The sequence below is a fragment of the Protomyctophum parallelum genome (assembly GCF_964188405.1).
Source record: "Protomyctophum parallelum genome assembly, chromosome: 20".
Classification (NCBI taxonomy): Eukaryota; Metazoa; Chordata; class Actinopteri; order Myctophiformes; family Myctophidae; genus Protomyctophum; species Protomyctophum parallelum.
Window position 1 is genome coordinate 22157914 of NC_139718.1, and position 18133 is coordinate 22176046.

General features: G+C 43.0%; 1 protein-coding gene across 1 annotated transcript in view; it reads left to right on the forward strand.

Annotated features, from left to right (window-relative positions):
- Positions 1-14701, forward strand: part of dph6 (diphthamine biosynthesis 6) — a 71421-nt gene extending 56720 nt beyond the window's left edge. Inside the window, 3 exon segments of the mRNA XM_083791557.1 lie at positions 1444-1689; positions 7032-7422; positions 12646-14701. Coding sequence (XP_083647683.1) covers positions 1444-1689; positions 7032-7422; positions 12646-12764 — 756 coding nt within the window. The 3' untranslated portion in view covers positions 12765-14701.
- Positions 14702-18133: the final 3432 nt, after the last annotated feature.

Here is an 18133-nt window from a genome sequence, read left to right on the forward strand (position 1 = left end):
GCTAATATATTTCAGAAAGGAAAATAATAATAAATTTATGAAATATGAAATACAACAACATTGTCCATAACATACCAACATTGACACAGGTTTGTCCTGACAAGCTACCAAGTGAGGGAGAAGGGGGGTTCCGGGAGTTTTAGGAGGAGGTGCTAAGCCTTCAGTAATACCTCTGGTCCACACTTTAACCCTGGTAATCTGCCTGTGAAACACGATACCCGTGGATGTGCCTTTGCTAATCAGCTAAGGACCTTGTTTCGAGCCGTGTATCAATTGATTCAGGCCTCCTTGATCCTCTCTGGAGGTCCACGTCCATTCAGACCCCAGGGTCCCGGCTTGGCTGCCAATTAACAACATGTCACCCACAGCTGCTTGCATTGATCAGGAGTGACTGTCCAGCAGCTCAAACACTGGCAACCTTACGAGGGTCTCTAAAGACCTGACCTCAACAGCACTGTTCATCCCCACTCATCTCTCTGCATTAAACAGATAGATTTTTGTTTACCGTATTCATTTATTTTTGTATTGAATTGTGTAACTTCTCGCTCCAACAGTGGCATTTAACATAGAATCTCAGCTAATTATCGCATAACTAATTATTCTCTTGAATAACAGGTATGCTGCTACTCAGAAACACCTGCTTATTTTAGTGCTGTGAAATGAGTATTACTGCTGATGAGATACTGCAAAATGAGGAGGGAACTGGAACTTGTTAATTGATGCGCTGTTCTCCAAATATCGACTGGTAATTTATGTTAATTTGATTGTTGCACCTTGCTGATGAAGTTGTGCTTTTTTGATTACATTTATTTTTGAAGTCTGTGGCTTGTTTCTTACACCTAGTTTGATTATTGAGTGATTATCACCTTTCATTTCAAGTTTAAATTCACCCCTTTAGTTAGACTAGTTAGAGAGTGAATAATATAAAACATTATCACTTCTATACAATGTCTAATGGTGTGTGTGTCTATGCAGTTTACAATTCAGGTTTTGAAATAAAATAAAAGTTCTGTCAATATTGAACTCCACAACATCTTCACAAGCTATTCATTCGAGAGGATGACTGCATTTATCATGTTTGACATCACAAGCCAAGCTGTTGCAGCTCTTCCACGCCACACCAGTAACCAATTCTGTGGAAGGTTGGAAATTGAGTTTCAAGCAATGGATTGATTTCTTGTAGAGAGATTTATTCCCTTAACACTGTGTGTGTGTGTGTGTGTGTGTGTGTGTGTGTGTGTGTGTGTGTGTGTGTGTGTGTGTGTGTGTGTGTGTCTGTGTATGTTGTGTGTATCTGTGTGTGTTCAAGGGTGCCACAATGAAGTTCAAGTTCTCAATATGCGTAAGATGGAATCATTAACCTTAAGTGTCACCTTTCTTACCTTAGTAATGTTGATATTTCTACTGTGTGTATGTGCGTGCGTGTGTGTGACTCCTCTGCAGGTGGATGAGTTGGTGTTCTGTGCAGGCCAAATCGCTTTGGTCCCCTGCACCATGCAGTTGGTAAAGGCTGGCATCAGGACGCAGGCTCAACTGTCCTTTAGCCATGTGGAGAAAGTACTGGACGCTGTGATGAGTGGATTGACCCTGGGTCATGTTCTCCAGGCCCATATCTATGCCACAAGAAGTCAACATGTTCCCATCATCAGGGCAGTCTGGGAGAGCAGTCTGAGAGCCGCCCGAGAAAAGGTGAGTGATATGGTGACCAGAAGAGATTTCCGTGGTTTTGTATCATTTCCCCACGCACCTGTTTCTGACAGAGAGAGACATGCCACATCTAGCTGTTTCCTTTATAGATGCCCATGAAAAATATATTGCACATAGTCAGTAGTCACTAATCCCTGGAAAAGATACACACAGAATAAAGTGGTATTCAAAAGGTAGGAATATTAAAATTTCAATGTTACACTTAAAATATCAGAGCAAAGAAAATATATTAAATACTCATGCTTGTCAGAAACACTTTTCAGAATTGTGTGTGTGTGTGTGTGTGTGTGTGTGTGTGTGTGTGTGTGTGTGTGTGTGTGTGTGTGTGTGTGTGTGTGTGTGTGTGTGTGTGTGTGTGTACTTTCAAAATAAGCCAAAGTTCCTAGCCTCTCTCCTCCTCTCTCGTCCTCTGAGACTCAAGCCGCTGCGTCTGATATTTACCAGTGAGCACGCTCATGAAAACTTGATGATGTGGGAAACACTGGTGTCTTTGATAATATGGAGCTTGGCACAGAAGCAGATGTCTTCCTCAGAGCTTCCCTAATCCTTTGCCCCTGCACACCATTTTAGAGCTCCGCTCAACTCTCAGAGCAGCTTATCCCCTCTTCTCCACCTCCTCCACCCGCCCGCACCCCTGACACCTCCCTCCACCCCATCCTCTCCCCAGCTACAACTGCTGCTCTATGACTAATAGGGGCATCAGGCTTCCCCACAGGTCCTGCTCCTCCTGCAGTAATGTCTGTCTGGTCTGGGGAATTTGGGGTCTGGGGAGAGAGGATGGAACTGGAAGTACTGTGGATGAGCGACTCCTGGGAGGTTTGGGATGGTAGAAGTTTGTCTCTCTGCCAATTCTGCAAAAGTCTCGTTCCATACAGGTAATTCCTGGTTAGGGCGAACACAGTTAATTATTTAGTTTCAGTTTATTTATTAACCATATCACCACGTTTAATTAGCATGCAGATTCAGACCACATGTCTAGTTTGAGATGAGTTTGGTTAGTCTCTTGTGAGGTGGTCAGAACTGGGCATCTGTTGCACTCCTTTGAGTTATATCCCAGGAAAATCAAAATATTCATCTGGTGGACCCCACATAGGCACCACGGAGACTGTCCCAAATGAGCATCTCTCATTTTCAAATGACTTCAAAAGACAAAGCCCTTTGATTGACAGCTATGGGTATGTCACCTGTAAACAGGTGAAATAACCTGGTGTCCTCCCTCAGGGACAGAGATGACTTAAATAACTAACCCGACCTCCCACTCTGTCTGGATAGGACTTCCACGTATTTCTCTATCCCCTAACGCCCTCCCCTCTCTCTCTCTCACATCCTTTCTTTCTTTCGTGTCCCTTGTTCCTCTGTACTCTCTAGTGCAGAGGGAGGATGGAGTGGTATTAGGGAGGTGGAGAGAGAGAGAGAGGGGCTACAGTGGGGGCCTTCTGTTTCATCCCTAACCCAGTGCAATGCTCTCTCTCCCTGGGGTAGGGATTACACAAAGCGTCGGTGTTCATTTGAAGTGAGTGTAATGAGAATATTTAACTCCGGTCAAACAGAGATAACACAGCTCCCACAGAGAGGGACAAACGTAAGCTCCACCACCTTGGCTGGCTGCTCAAAACCTGCAAAACTTACTACCATAGGAACCAGCATCTCTTATTAAACTTCCAAACTGAGGCCTTTAAATGTAATTAAAGCAACATATATGATACACAGTAACCTTGAAATTTGATAGGACCAAATATTGTCGATTTCTATGTTCTGTGAGACAGAAACCAGAAGTACTGTAGCTAGTGATTAATTTTACTATCATTGTATGGCCACACATGGTCTCACTTTTAGCACATAAACAAACGTATTCTGCCAATATATAATCAAGTGAGTCCCGGTACTTAGTCACATTGTGTAACATTCATTTGAGTAGGTTTTGTTTCGACAACTATCGTATCTCAACAATGGTAGCAAAGTACCTTTGATTTGATTTGGTGGACCTTCACTGTTATATGTGAGCAGTGAAGCATGCATATGACTGATAGGAACATAGTGGTGTGAAGCCACAGGGCTGTGTTGTTGTTATTCTACGCTGATCATTTCTCAAATCAGGTGGATGAAGACGCTCGCAGGGTTAATTGGGAGCATGCTGGAGTTGCTAGAAGTGTGAAATCGTATTTACGGTGAATCAAACCGCGAGGTCAGTCTGTGTGTGTGTGTGTGTGTGTGTGTGTGTGTGTGTGTGTGTGTGTGTGTGTGTGTGTACAAGATGAATGTGTGATACGTTGATAATTGTTAAATAAGAAGTTTCACTTCTTATAGCAATGACAGGTTTAAAAAAGATGTCAGCTAGTGCTTTGTTGCAGATCATTTTTTGTTATTGTTTGAGTAGGCATTCATATATTATATTTAATATTTTCTATTTTGTATTTTCTATTATTTCAAGCTCTGCTTCTGGAAGACTGGAAATAAGAACAGATATTACTAGAAAAAAAGTATATTCATTACTAATAAGGATATGCCTTGGTTTTCACTATAGGTTCTTCATTTCCCTGTTTAAGCAAACCTAAAAAAAGATAAAATAAATAAAACTCAACTCAGAGATTTGTTGAACCCTTTCCTGTAAGCCTCCTCGTGCCCTTAAAAGCTCCCCTGACCCATGCCCTGTTGGCTCTTGCTGCAAAAGGACTGCTTAACAGACATGGCATTGTGTGTCTCATTTATACAAATGGCGTAGTAGACCTTTGCTATGGAGTGGAATCTCAAATAGAGAGAGGCAGTGAGTGCACAGAGAGCGATATATAGAGAGGGAGAGAGAGAGAGAGAGAGAGAGGGAAAAATAAAGTGGGAAAGGATATTATGGGGACTGGCGGCGCTCGGCACTGAGCCACAGAGCCACACGCTGAAGGCGTCCCGCTGGGCAGGAAATGTAGGGGAACTGGCTAAGCGGCCAGGCCCCATCAGCTCCCCGCTGTTCACCGCCTTTACACCACTTCCTTATTACCGTGTTTACCGTTCAGCTTTCACGCCTCTCGGCCCTCCGACCGGCTGCACGCTCCAGGCGCACGGGCAACAGAAAGAGGGGAAAAAGGGATTGGGGGGAGGGAGAGTGGAAAAAAAACAAACATAAAGAAAAGCAGGTCACACCCCATCAACGTATAGAGAGCTGAACGCAGCAGATCCAGACTTCATGGGTTTTACCTGCTGGCTGTAGATGGAGTGGGCCTAGAGACTGGGCTGGAACTGGAGTGGGGATGAAGTAATGAGATGGATTGCCTTAACTGCTGTACAGTGGGACAGACCTGTCTCGCACGCACACACACACTGCCACCTTCCAGCCAGCCCTCCGACTTGCCACTCCGGCACTTAGCTCCACCATACATCAAGATTTTGTCACCTCTTTATTTTATTGGATTAATCTAATAAATGATTTCTGGTCAGACAGGGGTGTCAGCCATTTGGAGTTCTACCCCTCTGGCATCCCCTGGCCGAGAGAGGCTTGCTGTAATAAAGTTCTGACCACAGTCGGTGCTTGAAACATGTACACACATACAGTAGCTACAGTACAAGCACACCATATTATTCACACAGAAATGTACCACATGTATAACTTATTTGGATGCATGAAAAGACATAAATGACCAAACCACCTCAGCAAAGAAAAGTCAGCAACAACCAGGGCACAATAGTTGAACAAATAGTACAGTACCGGTACATCTAATGGAGATCTGTGTTGCATGTCCTTCCAAGACCCATTATGATGATTCAATGTTTGGAACTCTAAAGTAGTGTTTGGAACTACTGGTCATCCAATTCTAAGCGTTACTTCTGCATTCTTCTTTTTCTTGTTATCTCTGAGCAACTGTATGTTGGTTTCGGCAAAATAAACAATTGGATATTATATTAATATTCTTCATTTATAATGGAAAAAAAGACATAGCTGACATATAATAATAATAATAATAATAATAATAATGATGATGATGATGATAAAGTCAGCAATTGTTTCAATATAATATGCTGAAACAGGCAGGGCTAGGATTGCAGCACAACACCAAGATCCCTCCCAACTCTTTGTGGATGGCTGGTCTGGTGATGTACCTGCAAGGCCTGCATGGTGGCCTTTAAGCCTGGCTGAGTCTCCCCAGCCTCCCTGCATCCTGGGCGATCTCTATTGACAAGTGTACGAGCTTTCCCCTCCAGGAGAATACCTACCTTGTGCCAGTCGCTAATCTAACATTTATCAAAGCAGAGATGTGTGTGTGTGCTGTCACTTTGCCCTACATGCTAACAGGTTCACAATGACACGGCTATTGTTCGCCACTGTGACAGTTGTTGTTGATCATTGCACAGTGTGCACACATTATAGTGGACTAAGGAAGTCCTTACCCTCCTCTAACATTAGCACGCACGCACTCATGCACGTGTGCGCACACACACACACACACACACACACACACACACACACACACACACACACACTGTGCCCCCGCAATGTTTTTCACTCTTAAAGGTGAGAGGTTAGCTGTTGATACACAATTAGGCCGTGGCTAAAGTTTAATCTGAAGGTAAGTGCTGCTTTGCTGAAACTGGTGGATTGGGTCATGACGGGTTCGTCTGTCAAAGGGGAAAAGAGGCTGCTGTCTGCTCTTGTCAATGATGTCTCTTTTTTCGTGAGTGAGTTTCAAAATAAAGTGTATGTAACCTGTTATTATTCTGCACTTATGAAGTGGGGTGTAAGTGGATGAAAATTGATCCAGCAAATTGAAAAGGGGGTTAAGTGTTTTTGCCCTATCGACTCCGACTGAAATGACGGTTGTATAAAACACTCATTTCTCTCCCATTAGCAGATGAAGCTACCACCAAGTATTATTAGCGGGCCACATTGTACGCTGCTACAAGACATTTTGTTGCTGATAATGGCCCCTAGTAGAGGAGAAGAATGAAGACATTTTTACTTTGTAGATAGAATCGAGGCAGTTTTCCACTAAATGTCTTAGGTGAAATGGTGCCACAACATTCTGAGAATGATCTTCATTGAAAGGTGAAAAGCCATATTTGGTGGGCGCTGTCATGACTGTCGATTTCGCTCGCAAACAATGGATACATTGGTGCATTTTGTTTATGGTGTTTGTAGACCCTGGCCCCTGCCTTCCTGTCAAATTGTTAGGAACCTATTATTACCTTGCAATCTCATGTTAATTGGTATTTTGCAAGAGAAAATCCCATCTTGGTGAAATGAGATGGGGCGATTTTTGTTAGGTTTTATGTTATCTACAGCATTAGTGTGACAGCAGCATTTGCCAACGAGTTTTGAAAAACGTGTTTCTATCTTGCAGGGCTCATTTGGGGGTCCAGAGAACCAGAGTCCATTATTGGTTGCTGTGGTGCCTGCCTTACCCAAGGCTGCATCCGTTGAGCTGCATGTCACTGCCACCCGAGACGATCCCAGAGAAAGGACTTCCTGTCACATGACTACAGTGTTGGGGTGTGGATTGATAGAATGCCATACTGTGATGTCCAGTGACAGCCAGAGCGCTACACTTTCCCTTTCCCTGGCCCAAGCTACACCTAACTCTGACCTAGGGGTAATAGATGTGAAGGATGCACTGGGGGCAATTGGTGCCATGTTCAACAACACCATGAAGAAGATGGAGACTGGGCTGTCGCCACTGTGCGCCAGGGTCTTCTATAAGTCTGATCACTCCTTGGCAGTGCCGATTGCTACAGGTATGTTATTAAATATACACAACACACTCACTTTACAGGATGTGTACATGATTTAATGTTTAAGCTTATGTTACATTTACCACTTTCAACCTGGCATCCCTATTTTGGGCATGTCACTATATTTTCACATTTTCAAACATTGTGTAAATAGCTGATCTGCAAGCTCACAACTAGCCTCAGAAACCCAGACGCTTTTATTTCCAGAAAGAAAAAAACAACTCACAACTTGTCGGATATTCTGGCAGGTAAATGGTTAAATATAATTCTCTCTTCCTACCAAATTCTTTCTTAACCTCTGTGACAACATTATACACAAAGCAAAGAGCCTGCCTGCAGTCTCAGCCCCTCTCTCTCTCTCTCTCTCTCTCTCTCTCCGTCTCTCCCTCCCTCCCTCTCCCCCCTCTCTCTCTCCAAATAAAGTTGAAGGTGACACTATCCAAAGTAAACTCCGCCAAGTAGTCTAGGAAGCAGACTCTCCGGAGGATCTGCACTTCTTCCTCCGTGTTTAACCCATTTAGGCCTCCAGTTTTCTGAAATAAATTTAATAAATAGCAGACCTACAAGTTCATAGCGCGCCACTGAGCTTGCATATCTGCTATTTTTCAATAGCTAAATTATAACATAATGTTTAGAACACCAAAAGGGGTTCCCGCCCAAAATGGGTTAATTATCGTGAGCCGTTTGTTGTTTCTGCATTGTGTATGGTAGCCCAGAGCAGCTGGCACGCTCTTTTGTCATCATTATACTTTTATATGCCACCGCCTTCCCCTCTCAGTATTCTTGGTCCTCATCAAGGCAAATATGGAATGGTATTTGTTTTATCCAGAGAGATGTTCTCTGTCCGAGGGGGAAAAAGGGCAACCAGAACATCTATAAAGCAAGGCTCACCCGTCACGTCCTCACTGAAGCAATCAATTCAAATGTTTTGAATCCACGCCAAACCGTGTCATCTTACTGTCATTTTTAGCTCCATCATTCGTTGTTGTTAGGAAGGGGACATGAAATTATGGTCACCAGTTGATGAATAGGAATAAGGATAGGTCTATATGGGATGAGTGTGTTTGTACGTGTGAGCACAAACAGTGCTCTTTGTTTTGTCACCTAATTATATGATCATAATTCAATCTCGTCTGTTGCTCGGAGGATCTCGGGGGAGATCTGCTTAAGTTCACGCCAAGCGTGACATCCAAATTAATTTTGAAATGTTTATTATGGAGTGCTCTTTGTCTAGTGCAGACGAAGGCACTTATCTTGTACTTGCGGCTTTGTGAGCTTGAGTCTGGTTTATATGTTGCATGTCACTCCCAGTCCCTTATGGTCACTGCCCACTAAGGCAGTCTTATAAATTAGAGAGGACAACAACACACCATGAAATGTGTGTTTAATATGTGGACTATAATTCCTGTTTCTCAAAGCACAAGTAGCATGTACGTTACAACAAGCATTTTATGTGGTGGACAAATTCCTCTGGATTCCCAATTGTTATTCTTCCTGTGGGTTCCTGTAGTGGAAAGACACAGCCTATGGATCATACTGTTTAAAACTGTTATTTTATAATAAGACATTTTTGGACAACCAGTTCATTTTTATACTGAGTCAGTGGGAACATAACAGAAAAATTATTTTCCATCTAAGAAGCTTATAATGTGCTATTAACTGTGCTATACCACACAGACCATTCCCCTCAAGCCAGATATTGACTCATCATTGAACTGGAATCTGTTACGTTCCCCTGCACGCTCAGCCAGTCCCTGGAAGCTCACCCACAGGCTCTTTTATGGGTCACCGGCACAGCGTACGCTCACTGGGTGATGAATCCCAAAAGTCAAAGGGGAGAAAAGTAACACCTCTGGCGCTAGCTGTCACCAACACACGACTGACTGCTGCCAAACACTGTAGCGTAATGTGACTGCACACATGCACGCACGCACGCATGCATGCACGTGACGCAAGCACACCCGCACGCACGCACACAAGTGACGCCCGCGCACACACACGTGCGCACGCACACACACACACACACACACACACACACACACACACAAAAGAAATTACTTGCGTTAGGATTCACATCTGATCGACAGGACATATGCTTTGAATGAAACCTTTAAACATCTTGTCTCAATGTGTTATTCACGACAGAGAGATTCAGGAGCCCCGCAGACCTCACCTTTTACTTTGTAGGTGCCACCCATTCATTCATGCTGTAAAATCATTTAGAGTAGTGTGGATGAATTGACGGATGGAAATAATTGCAGGGACAAGGAATGGAGCATGTGTGATTATTCAGATACTTGGCAGACATTTGAAACATATTTTGAAGTGGACCACAAATAATTCAACTGAAGCACAAATGTATTTAATGCTTATTGAATAGTAGGCCTACAGTGTAGGGCTGGGCCATGTAGACAAAATCAAATATTTAGACCAAATTGTTTGAAATCTTAATTGTGACTAAATCTTTTTTCAAAATCCTTGGTTATTATCATTGTTTTTGTATGAAATAAGTAAGTGATTAAAAACGGTAAAAGACAACACTTAAGTCATATCATGATATTGCAATATCCAAATTGCAGACGATATCTAGTCTCATATCACGATATCATCATAATATTGATATATTGTCCAGCCCTGGTACAGTGTTCAGTACAACAGTACAACAGCTTGTGTTGTTACATCAGTACTTAGTACTATATGATGTTCTGTAAGCTCTACTGCACACACCCAGCCTCTCAGCCACATTCATTCTCCTTGGCCTAAATGAACAATTTTCATGAGCCAACACGTGCTAATTACCACCTCGTTTACCGGTTAATTTGAACCAGTTTGGGAGTCAGTGTAGCACAACTAAAAACCACTGGCTTTGGGCCTCGGCCACAGCTTAAAAGCCCCCTAAGCCCAGCAGGCATCAGATATTTTCACACAAGAAGCCCCATTCTCTCCTTTTCACCGCACTACACCCCACTACCACCATCGCCCCGCCTCCTCCTTGTCTAGGCTTACAATATTTCTATATTAATCAGGTCTACATAAATGGTCATTGATGGTTTGCACAAAAGGGTGTTGTGAGCATTAGTAATGATTTGGTGTTTGAAACACAGAGAGATTTAACAGCAGGCTTTTCAACTCTCTGCGTGTTTGCCATGAAGCAGAATAATGGCTCGTACCCTTGGGTAGATGGTTTAGTTCCATCCCATTGCTAATGTGATTGCTTTTAGAATCCGTCTAATGGCCTCTGTCCACTGGGCCTCTCAATGAGACTCCCCATGTTGCCCAAAGGGGGGCTTGGGAGACTAGGGGATGGGAAATTGTCATGCAACCAAGGGAAGGCAGTTGGTGTGGTGTTGTAGGATGGGAAGTAGTCACAGGTTTGTAGTAGCTGAGAAGTAACAATCAATTTCAGTTCTTCGCTCATCTGTCTCGCAGAATCATAAAAGAAATGCAATTCTTTTTATAACTTAATAACTTCACACGGTCACCATCACCCTCTCCAGCCTCATGCACACGTTAGCTCCTGGGAGCTCTAGACTCAGATAAAGGCAAAAACACCCAAACAGAGCAATCGTGCAATTATTTCCTATGCTTTAACAGAGACACAAAAAGTCCTGAATCCTGATATGAAACAGGCCTTGCGTGAGAGGGCTGATAAACGTGTTTCTTTTCCTCTAATGTCATCTCCCCCCTTTCTGTGATCTCTCTGGCTCGATGTGTTCGAGTCATCTCCAGAGGATTCCGCTTCCCAGAGTGTACCTCTTGCTCAGATAACACATATTTAGGCTTTTAATATCACCCCCAAAAAAGCCCAGTGTTCATTGGGGGCCACTTTAAGCTGTAGCGCATATTGGCTAATTAGCCTGTGTGGGCTCTTTGTGTAGCTGTTTGGCACGCTGTGTCTGCTTCTAATGAAAGAGGATGGGGCTTATTAAATGGTGCTGAACAGTGCTTGCAACCTTTTTGTCCTCATTTCCCTCTGTACAAGTTCACATTAGTGTCAGAACTTGGTGGAACCTGTGGCTGCCATTGCTGAAATTATGAACAAAGGTTTACCCAATTATGGTACATTTTGACATATATTTTGTTAGATACATGTAACGGTGTAGTGTATGCAACTAATGTATTGGCAGATGTGATCATGTTGAGTGATAGTAAAGCCCATCCCCTGACGCATCTCAATATCGCTTCCCGAAAATAGCAGATTTCAGAGTTATTTTCATACTCATACGAAGCAAGACATTGTTAGCTTGAATATCAGTTATATTCACAGCATACCCTGACACTGAACCCAGTAACCACACCCCAGTCAACATGCTGTTAGACTAGGAGAAATAAGCCAGGACAGCCAGCCGCGTGACAGGAACACTTGTGACCAATTAGACTGCGTGGAGCAGGAGAGGAAAGGCCTGACATCCCAGCGGCCCTCTGCTAAATGGACAGACTGTCATCAACCCTGGGCTCCGAGACACTCAATGAATTCTCACATGTGCACTGTCTATCTGTAGGCAGCCATTGCACACTCACACTGCCTCACACTCCTACACGCACGCACGTTTCCACACATGCACAATCTCTCAGCTCCATTCAAGCTGAGTAACAGTCCCAACACAGTTTCCTGATGTCCCAATACAACAGGGATGGAAGATCCATTGCACAAAACACCCCCCAGCCAGCTGCTCAATTGTCCAAAAGGGCACAGCAGGCTTATTCCCTCCTCACTCTGTAGAAGCGTGTGTGTGTGTGTGTGTGTGTGTGTGTGTGTGTGTGTGTGTGTGTGTGTGTGTGTGTGTGTGTGTGTGTGTGTGTGTGTGTGTGTGTGTGTGTGTGTGTGTGTGTGTGTGTGTGTGTGTGTGTGTGTGTGTGTGTGTGTGTGTGTGTGTGTGTGTGTGTGGGTGTACACGTTTGCATACCATACAACGCTCTGTTTGTGAGTCTGGGAGAGGTTTCAGTAGATATAGAGTTCAGTGCTTGCTGACCATATGTCTGCACTGCAGGGAAATAAAGTGGGGGGCTGCTGCTGCAATCTGCCAAGCATTTAAAAATGTCAATAATTTGTAAATATGCCTGTGTTCTCTAGTTTAGGGGTTAAGTGCAGGCCCTGAGGGGGCCTAATGCTCATCTCTAACATGCAGACCACTTCTTCAAGTTCTGATCCTACCTTCCTCCCACCCTTTTCTTTCCTCCATCCTCCACCCCCCCCCCCCCCCCCCCCCCCCCCGCCCCCACCAGGTCTTAAGGAATGTTTGAGAAGCACCGTCGGCCAGTCCAGTCCATCTGTGGCTCTGGTTCCGGTCCTGGACTTGCCTGACTCCCAGATCCTCCACCTGTCCTGCTGGCTCAGTATATAGTAAAACATCCAGAGTCAACAAACTGGACTTAAGTCATCCACAGCACTGGAATTCAATGGGGCGTACCTCAACGAGAGCCTCGGACTGCCAAAGAACTTAAGGGCCTTTAAACGGAATGAGAAAATGTGGAGGGGAAGAAAAAATACCCCTGATTTGAAGAAAAACATACTCCCAATTAAGGTTGACAGAGTCTACAGTTAAATGCACAGTTATGTTTGCTGATGATGCAGTGTTTTGAGCATGTATATGATCTGGTCAGTGACATAACCCAACACCCAGAAGCAGTAATACACTGTGTCCTCTACCAGACTTCTGTATGGCAACAGCTGTTCCTCTGCCTTGGAGAGCAGCATTGTTGAAGCTCTGTAACCTAAAGGGCCACATACCAGAGCACACAAAGTTATAGGGTCACCAGAAAAGACAGAAAGACACCAGAAGTCTCACACCATGAGGTGATAAAGTGTATCCCTGCATCTCCCGCTGTGTCTGATGGAGCCTCTCTTAGCACGCTAGCTAACTCCCCCCTCATAAAGACGCCGTGCCACCGCTGACACCATCTGTGCAGGAGATGGAAACCTATAGATTTACTTGGTGACTGTTTTGTGGCGATGTGTTATGTACTGTAGGTGGGTAAGGTGACTGTGTTCTTCCCTCTCATGCTCCATGGGACAGAGGTGTGTTATTATCGTGTAATAGGCAATCACGACCAAGCACCCGAAAAGATTAAGCCTCTTTATGTTCTCCATCGATTCTAAGGCAGCCTGGTTAATGGGAGAGGGACGTTACCCCATACAGCTGCAGGGCGCGTGCGTGCGTGTGTGCGTCCGTGTGTGTGTTTCATTGGGATTTTTGTGATGCAGTGCATTGGAAGGAAAACAACACCATTAACCTGGTCCTGGAACATTTCTTTTCTCAAAGATCATGAACCATATTGACGATCGGAATTGGAATGTCTTCACTCCAGTTATTCTCTTCATTGTGCCAGTGATGGCGGGAGCACTGTGGGCTATTGATCTTCAGACATCTAGCTGTTGTGTTCATTGTTGTTATCAGAAATTGAACAACAGCAGAGCCTGAAGACTTTTATTGGGGGTTGAATAGCATAAACAAGCAATTATCTATGAGGGTGAGCAAACCAGACCACCATAATAAATATGTGTTAATGTTTACGCATTCTGTTTAAAGGCTCCTCCACAGTGGGAGATTTTGACACCCTCCTATTCTAATTATGGAATGATGCAACTGGTTCACTCGAGGTTCAACACATCAAACCAAGAGCAGCCTCATTTCATTTCATCAGTATTATTTTAGTAAAGCAAAACAACTACACTGCTTGATTAACATTAAATTAAACCATCAAAATTGTTACAGGACATAAATAAATTTATTTTTTGATGTCAACTAAAGTGGGTTGTTATGCTCTTTCAATTGCACCGAAACCAGTACTTTGCATTTTGGCAAAACTTAAAGACAGTGATGTTTTGTTGGCCAGCTTTTCTTGATTTAATGGAACATGAAGAGAATGAAAAAGAAAAACAGTTTAATTTCAGAAGAGCAAACTAAATGGATAAAATAAATAAATGTCTTTATTAAATTGCTGAACAAAAGTTGGATGCTCTGTGAAATAACAGACCAGTCTAAAGGTTAAATACAAAATAAATAGTCAGCTTTTCATTCAGTGTAAGAATTCAGCCATATAAAGTTTAGCGCCACACACATAGCCAGACAACCACTTGTTGCTCACTCACCACAGTAAACACTCCATTATGTCTTTTTCCAGTAGACTAAGATGTTGTTTTCAGACAGACACAAGCTAAACCACCAAGTATATCATTGCACCCTCAACCAAGCCATAGTGTGGCCCTACAGCTTTATACCCATTCATTTTGTATGATCATTGTGTTTACTCTCGAGAATGAATAAAGACAAGGGTGACATTTAGTTTTCTCGTGTGTTTTGTCAAATGTGAATTTTCTATCAAACCTGCAACCACTCTACACACAAAAGTAGTCATTGTGGCCAACATTGTCCATTGTGCACAGTGTACTGCACTGCAGCCCCCTTGTCATTGTGGCCTGGCACATGGACTTTAACTGCATGTGTGCTACCTCCTCGAGGCTGATGTGTGTGATTCTTCCTAGTCGTGACAGTAGGCTACAGTATGGGGAACCGATTTCAAATGAATGCTGACTTGGTGCCCTAGACACCTTCAAAAACTGTGGCCTATTTCCCATTATGACTGTGGTTTTGTTTGTTTTCATGTTTTGGAGCCTCTTTGACATGTGTTCCTTCGTGGATTATGAGAGCCACTAGTCATGGCCACTCACAACAATGACTTATGTAGTGTAGCGTGACCACCACCCCACATGCTATTAAGTGGAGTCTGCTGCCCTCGTGTGGTTAATATAAATATTGTCATCTGACACCAATGCAAGAGACGGTAGCCTCGGTCCCAGGCTTACTTATCTGCGCAAAGAAAAAAGAGACGGTGATTCATTTCCACCTACTATATGGATTGCGCCCACTAATGACGACCCAGAGATCCATCCTGTTTCCTACATGCTTATTTACACATGAACAAATTCATGCAGGCTACCTGAAACTGCTTTGTGTACGACCTTTCAGTAATAGCCCTACTCAATTTTATAGTTCCAAATTTAAAGAGCTTTACCGGGAATTAAAGTAGATAGCAATAGGCTAAAGACGCGAGAATGGTTGTAATAGCAGGCACACAACTGCCCAGTAAGTAGGCTATACATAAAACGAGAGGAATAGACAAGCATGCTTTCCAAGCAGCAGCTGCAGAAACACACTAGGACATGAGTTGGTTGTTAATTATTATGAAAGAAACTAGTAGGCTACAAGATGTCTCAAGAATGATTCCTTTTCCTCTTGTCCTTCCTTCTCTGTTTGCTGTTTGGTATTCGCGGTCTGACTCCTTTGAGTGCGTGTGACGCCATCCTCCATCGACACGCCCCCAAGCTCAAGGATGGATGGAACGATACATCGGATCAAAAAGATGACTGAGATTCACTGTGACAGTAAATGGCCACGCAGTGTCGCTAGTGTCTATAGAAAGCTGTTAACGGTTTCCAGCATTTCAGTTTGAGCAATATTAGCTAAATGTATCTGGCATCAATATACATTGATGGCTGTTTGGGCTTGCTGTAGCCCTGGTCCAGTGCGTCAGCGAGTCAGTGAGAGACTAGCCTCGGAAACCCAGACGTTTTTATTATTATTATTATTACTGCCTGCTATGAACACAAAAAAACTATTATTGTTGTTGTTGTTGTTGTTGTTGTTATTAAAATTTTATTATTATTTATTATTATTATTAGTCAGACTGCAATATCACTGTACAGTCTGTGTACTGCTGCATATTGCTGTCAAGATTATGCGTGAAGTTATGCATCCTCCTGCCCTATACTATACACTACAGCTGCAGTATAGCAGCGAGCACACTGAAGATATTATACACTTTCTATACTATATTCACCTCAAAAGTTTGGCACCGGCCTAACTGCTCCTACATAGGCTACTTTCACTTAGAAAATCCATTCAAGCTGTAATAATAAAATAAAAAATCCAGATGAATGTGGACACGTATGCTTTTCACTTTGAAATGTTTTATAGTTTTCTTTTATATTTAACTTTTAAAACTTAAGAAATACAACTTACAACTGTACTAACTTACTTACTTTAATAGGCCTTTAAATTCCCTGATGAACATAGGCCTTTGATGAGGCTCCTCCATCCTCTTCGCTCCAGTTGTTGCCATGACAGCCCTTGTGAATTCATCTCCTCTGTGGTTCTTCTCCAGGTGGCTCTAGGCATTCCTCTCTTCCTCTTGATTGATTGATTGATTGAAATATGTATTAACAGTTTGTAGAATTTACAGTACATTTTAAGCACAAACTCAATACAAAGACTGTTAACTGTTAGTGGACGACCCAATTAAGCATTACACTTGTTTACAACAGGGTCCACATTGTTCAATTCATCAAAACATTTAGAGACATACAAATAGATACTTCTATGTAGCTAAAGAACAGAACAGGAATTCATCATATAGGAAGCAAAAAGGGAAAAAATACATATACAGTGAGGGGAAATGGGGCGGGGGGGGGGGATTCAGATTTTACAGAGGCCAGTTTCGAATTGCAGCCATCCGTAGGTGCCCTTTGAGAGCGGTTTTGAAGGAGTCAAGGGATTCACATGTCTTAATGACTGTTGGTAGGGCGTTCCACATTTTGGTGGCATAGGAGCGAAAATAATTTAGTCCCTTGTTTGTGCCGAATCTGGGTTGTACATGGTTTGTTGCACTCCCTCTGGTGTTGTGGGTGTGGACTTTGTTTACATTAAGGAAGTATTTAGACAGGTACATGGGTATCTTGGTGGTGTATCGAATCTTGTGGACCAGACCCATTGCAAGATGCTGTACTCTGTCGTCGACCCTAAGCCATCCCAGCCTGTCAAAGTGGGCAGGGGTGAGGTGGGTTCGGGGGGTGAGGCCAAGTAGGAGCCTGACCAGTTTGCCTTGCGGGTTCCATGTTAGTGCATGTATGTCCTATCCATGTCCATTTCCTCCTCCTGATCTGTGTTTCTATTGTGTCTTGTGTAGTGAGGTCCCACAGGTTGGCATTGGAGATTGTGTTGGGCCAGACGGCCAGTAGACTCCTATAGTACAGGAAATCTATGGAAAATACAGGATCAACCTCAAACTAAAAAAAAAAAACTCAGCTGACTTTGTATCTTCAATATATCCTAAATAACAGAAGAAAAGTTGCCAAATATTTTCTAAGTTTCCTTTTGCTTTAAGTAACATGTGACATGTCAAGGGTTTTCATGATGCTGAATCCATTCCAAGCATTAGTTTTGCATAAAACACTCATTGGGCTAAAAACGGCCATAGCCGTCATCACAAATGTCAGCTGGCTATGGTCATAGGAAATCTAGAAGATATTTTCCTTATATAGGATGTCTATGGCCATACTGTACAAGCAATTTTCAACACTTTCCCCTCAGACAATTCCAGGCAACTTATTTTCTGCTATTCAGGATATATTGAAGATACAAAATCAGCTGAGTTTGGGTTTTTTGCAATTAGTTTGAGGTCAAATTACAATATTACTGTCAGAGGCAAGTTTCACAAAACATCCACCTTACTGGTGGAAATGTACACTTGAGATTTTTACTTTGAAACAATTTGTAGTGTTTGAGATATTTAGAAGATATAAAGCTGTGTGATGTATACATTTTGAGTACTTAAGACCATTACGTATATCAACCCGATTAGTACAACTGGTTATCTAGTCATTGGCTGGTGTAAACTAATTAGCGTCAGGCAGAAACCATGCACAGGCGTTTTT